Source organism: Tupaia chinensis, unplaced genomic scaffold, assembly GCF_000334495.1.
Source record: "Tupaia chinensis unplaced genomic scaffold, TupChi_1.0 Scaffold000354_1, whole genome shotgun sequence".
NCBI lineage: Eukaryota > Metazoa > Chordata > Mammalia > Scandentia > Tupaiidae > Tupaia > Tupaia belangeri.
In genome coordinates, this window is record NW_006159849.1 from 8003547 (window position 1) to 8009227 (window position 5681).

At 37.8% G+C, this 5681-nt stretch overlaps 1 protein-coding gene across 2 annotated transcripts in view; it reads left to right on the top strand.

Annotated features, from left to right (window-relative positions):
• CFAP95 (cilia and flagella associated protein 95) overlaps window positions 1–5048 on the top strand; it is an 88258-nt gene extending 83210 nt beyond the window's left edge. Inside the window, exon 6 of one of the 2 annotated variants that reach the window (XM_006152468.1) lies at window positions 4657–5048. In XM_006152468.1, coding sequence (XP_006152530.1) covers window positions 4657–4845 — 189 coding nt within the window. In that variant the 3' untranslated portion in view covers window positions 4846–5048. The remainder of the gene's footprint in view (window positions 1–4656) is intronic. The other variant, XM_006152469.1, reaches the window with a different exon arrangement.
• Window positions 5049–5681: the final 633 nt, after the last annotated feature.

The window sequence follows — 5681 nt, forward strand, 5'->3', positions numbered from 1 at the left end:
CCTGCTGATTAAACACCAGGGATGGAAAAAGTCAGAAATACATTAGTGCTTTACTTTTACCTTATTTTTTTCTTCCCACAATTTCCCAGACAGACATGCTTCCCTGCCTTCACTTTCTCTATTCCAATTCTTCTCTAAGACCTCATGGCAAAAGATAATTTCTCTGCACATTTGGAGAACTTTATGATGAGGTTTTCCAGGTTTGATTATTGATATTTTTAAAGCCCTCAAAACTGTGAGTAGGATTATCAAGCTATTGTCTTGTTGAAAACACTATTTTGATTGTTATTATAGAAGCTGAGATTGCTTTGCTTTTTGGTTGGCATTTTTCTAAAACAAATTTTAATCACCTATTAGTCAAATGGGAGGTTATATACACTGAGAGGGGAAGACATAATGACTTTCAAATTATTACCCTTGTTCTTGATCTGAATGGTACACCAAATTACTTGCTAGTCCAGGACTCCCACCGTCTCAGTTTTACCAGTCAATATTAAGGTCCATTAAAGTTGTTCTTGGCATGACTACTCCCTTATTCCATTTTGTGCTTTTTGTATTAAACTTTGAAAAGTGAACTTGCTCTGCTTTCTTGTAGTAACTATATCTTCCAGGCTCATAGTAATTCGCTCTAATTTTTGAATACCTGCTTTGTTCGCGTACCTGTGTTCTCATTCTTTTGATTCCTGATAGTATGTGTAGTCACCAATTTACTGCTTGCCTTTGCCTCTTCCGTTTCATATATGACCTTCTCCCTTGCCCTGACCCATTTTCTCACTTTGTTTCTAAGTACCTCAGTGTTCCAATACTGCAGATTACTCACATGTACATTTGTTAGGATACTTGTAGTAACATGCACAAAACCTGGCTCAAACTGGATTAGATGGGAAAAGCAATTTTGTGGCGCATATTTTTAAAAAAATCAGGCTCCAGGAAAGGATTGATATAGCAATGCATGTTGTTTCTTATGCTCAAATGTGCCTTTTATGGTGTTGGTTTCATGCTAGACTGTAGGAGGGCTGCCAACAGCAACCTAAGCTAGATGATTCCTCATTTATTTATTTATTTATTTTTTTTGGAGAGGTTTTTGCTATAGGGCTTGTGTGCTTGCCAGACAGACAGAGACAGAGAGACAGAAAGCGAGACATCACCCCCCACCCCCATGGACGATGGCCATACCGCAAATCCCTTCTCCTCCATTCTCCTCTCAGTATCTTGGGCATGCACACACACGTGCCTGGTGTGAGTTTAAGCTACCAGGTCCAGGACTCGAATTGCAGTTGACTAAATGGGAGTCCAGTGACGTAGCCATTATGCTAACTGCTGGTCCCAATGATTCCTCATTTATGTTTAATAGTTGAAAAAGAGTTTCTTTCACCCAAACCATTGAAGAAAAGTGCTAGGCCTTAATCTGTTTGGAAAAATTTGAGTCGCATACCTAACAGTGAACTCATTACTATCAGTGAAGTGGATCGAGATTATCCTGATTGTCTTAGACCAGTTAGATTCTGCTCCTAGACCTGAGATGGGACAATCCTACTCAAATGTCAGGGCTGCTATACATTAAGAAATGGGAGAAGTAGTAGATTCAGCTGTAAGCTAGGGCCGACTCTGAACAGTTTGCATGAGAGTGTTATGCCCATGTTTTCCTAACTCGCTCACTGACCTTTCTCAGGTAATTTGTAGTCAGCCCTTGTGGGAATGTCTATACACAGAAATTAGCAAATGTTTAAAATTGTTTTGGGGTCAGCAGCAGGTGGCATAGTGATTGTGAAGCCCGATTCCCACATGACTAATCACTGTTCAAGTCCCAGGCCTGGAGGCTTGAAAATCATGCTAGGTGCGTGTGCATGCATGCCCAAAATTCCAGGAGGAGAATGGAGAAGAAGAGATTGCAGAGTGGCCATTGCTCTGGGGAGTGGTTTCTCACTTTCCCTCTCACTGTCTCTGTCCCTCTCCAGTGAGTACACGCGCCCGACAGCAAAAACCTTTAAAAATTGTTTTAAGAGTTGGTTTACTGAGACCAGTAGATGTCCAAGTCCCGGACCTGATGACTTCAAATTCACACCAAGCACGTGTGTGTACATGTCCAAAATCCTGAGAGGAGAATGGAGGAAAAGGGCCTGCAGCATGGCCACCCTATCCCCCCTCCCATTGGGGAGATGATTTCTCGCTTTTTGTCTATTTTTCTCCGTCTCTCCAGCAAAAAAACTCTCTCTCTAAAAAAAAAAAAAAAAGAGTTGGTTTATCAATACACTATTCATAATGGGAGGTGTTCGATTTAATGTACATTAATACACAATACTTAACTCTTAACTAATTTTACTAACTTAAGAGTTATTCCCAATGCATTAATTTTTTAAAATAATAGCTTTACTGAGATATAACCATAAAGTTCACTCTCTTAAAGTATAGATTGAGTGGTTTTTGTATATCCATGAGGTTATAAACTCATTATTATAATTAGTTTCAGAACATTTCACTGTCCCAGAAAGAAAGCTCACATCCAGTAATAGCCATTCCTCATTCCTCCTCATCCCCAGCAACCACCTACTTTCCTACGTCTGTGGCTTTGCCCATCTGGACATTTCATATAAGAGGTCATACAATATGTGCCCTTTCAGTTTAGCTTCTTTTGCTAAGTATGTTTTCAAGGTTATCCATGTTCTCACACACATTAGTATTTTATTCCTTTCATTGCCAAATAATATCTCATTGCATGTCTAGACCACTTGTTTATCCATCCATCATTGCCTGACAACATGTGAGTCATTGAGATCCAGTTCTAACTGCAATTCTAGAATTCAGTCCTGTCCGCCTCTAGACTTCAGTACTTCTCCTGCCAGAATCATTTTCCTAGGACACCACATTTCATCTTGTTACCTACTTCATCACAATAAATCCTCCTCTCCGCCTGTGAGATACTAGCACTGACCTTGCATTTGAAACACTCTTCAGTTTGACTACAGCGGAGTTGGAATGAGAAGACCTGCCTCCCTCTGTGGAGACAGTTTAGGCCAGTGATGCCTAAATCTCACTTATAGGACCTCTGCCTGACCAAATACCTAACAAAAAAAGCCCAAAGAAATAGCCCCCAATGACAAACACAAAAGCCCAGACTATACAGAATAGTAATAGACATTGTGTAAATTTACAATTTTATAGTTTATATTTATTTTCCTCTCTCTAAACAAATAGTTGTCAGAGGACACATGTGCTAGCCAGAGAGAGACAAAGAAACAGAAAGAGAAATGGGAGAAAGCACCAGCCCCCAATAGGGTGTGATCACAGTGTAAACCCTTCTCTTCCATTTTCCTTTTGGGATTTTGGGCACACACATGCACCTGGCATGTTTTTCAAACCACTGAGTCAGGGACTCAAACCACTCTGTTGGTCATGTGGGATCCAACTGCCTTAATCACCACACCAGAAGCTGGCCCAAATTGTCTATTCTTATATGTAAAGTGACAGTAAAACTTCATACCTCAAAGCTCAATAATGGATTAAAAGATATAAAAACTCAAGTACTATGCTCAGTCCTTCACAGGCACTCAAAAGATAAATGGACACTATTATGGTTGAACATCTGGTTAAAATTTCAATTATTTTCAACACAACCAATCTAAGATTGAAACTATTTTGGTGTCATTTTATTGTTTTATAGCTTTGGTAATTTAATTTCTACATTGTTCTAGTGCTTTAAACTTAGAACCAATTTAAAGCAGAAATTAGATAATTAGTTAAAAGGCTTTATGTTCTATGTCTGCCATCACCTCTGGTGTAGTCTAAAAGAATCAATATTTCCTTTGGGAAATGGTCAATATAATGTCTTGCTTTATTACAATTAAGCTTTTATGAAGTGGCCTAAGGATAAACATCCTTAAGCACTTTACTGAATTATGTTGAGGTGAATTTCTCATAAGAATAAATCTTAGAACTTGGCATTTATCATTGTCATGGGAAGTATGACTTGGTAGCAATTATTTAAATAATTTTTTTATGCTTTTGCCATAGGGTGTGTGCATTCACTGGAGAGAGACAGAGAAAGGAAAAGTGAGAAATCACCCCCTGGAGAGATGGCCACTACACAATCCCTTCTTCATTGTCTCCTCAGGATGCTGGATGCATGTTCATGTGCCTGGCATGATTTTTAAGCCACCAGGTCTGGGTGAATCAGTTGGTCATGTGAGAGTCCAGAGCTTTTAACCACCACACAACTTGCTGGTCCCCTTGGTAGCAATTATTAAATAAGTAACTCAATATATTATTCTCTGGAATGATTATAACTTACATTAACAAAAAAAAAGTGTTGAATAATAATTAAGTTTTGATTGTTTTGATATTACTTCAATGATTATAAATTTTAAATGGTTCTTTATGCTGTATATTACTTAGAAAAATTCGTGTGCATAATTTATCTTTTTATGAATAATCTCATAAATAAGACATCATGAAGTAGATTCTTTTTCAGGATTTGAAATGCTTATGAATGCACTAGACTTCTTCTACCCCTTGAGGCATTTGTTATGTGAGAGACCAAATTAATTGTTGAAAATGAACCTTTACCATAAAAATTCCACATTGAAGATCAACTTTTAGAAAGTGCTCCTGCTTAAATATATCAGTCATTTAAATGATATTTCTCTTTTTTCCCCATAGGATTATCCCTGTCAAGATGATTATTCAATAGTCCACAGAAAATGCCGTTCTCAGTTCACAGATCTGGATGGTTCCAAAAGATTTGGCATCAACATTTGGCATGATGAAAGTGGGATTTATGCTAATTCATATGTGAAGCAAAAACTCTACCCATTGACTGGGGGTCCTATCATTCCCTTTTACAAATAATGTATGAAGCAGATTCCTTGACTAATGAAAGAATAATGAATGTAACAGTCAATGATTTTCTATCTTAATGAATGCAATAGAAGTGTTAGTATCATAGATTCCATTAAGCACAAAATGATATAATCTAGACCACTGATCATATCCTTTTTTTCACTGGTATTTTCCAGTGTTTAATATGTGTGCTACTGAGGACGTACTATTGGAGGAATTTTATTTTTATCGTATTTTATGAGCTATGTATTTTTTTCATAATTGTTAGAAGAATTCAAAAAACTAGCACAACCAAGTTTAGGATATAGCTAATTAAAAATACTGAGCTAACCTAAATTCCATTTAAAGGTGAATTCTATTTTTATTTTTCTTAAAACTTGCTATAGGGCACATGTGCTCAATAGAGAGAGAAAGAGAGAGAGAGAGAGAACCTCCCCTGCCCCCAGGGGTGGTGGCCATGCAACAATTCCTTCTCCATTTTCCTCACAGTATTTTGGGTATACATGCACATATGCCTAGCATGTTTTTCAAGCTTCCAGATCCAGCACTTTGACTGCAAAGTCAGCCAGCTGCCTTAACCACTGTGCCACACGGCTAGTCCTAGAGACAAGTTTTAAGTGAGTAGTATCAGTGGTACTCAGTTGACATAAAACTCAAGTAGATGAAGTTTGGGCAACATTGGTCCTATAATGATGTTGAGTGTGTGTGTGTGTGTTTGCTGCTGGTGGTATCTATAGTGAACACACAAATCCATCTCCATTTTTCTATCTTAAGAGTCAACTCACGTCTTTTTTCTTTTCTCATGCAATGATGCTCTATCTACTGCTATTAATTTGAGGACCTAC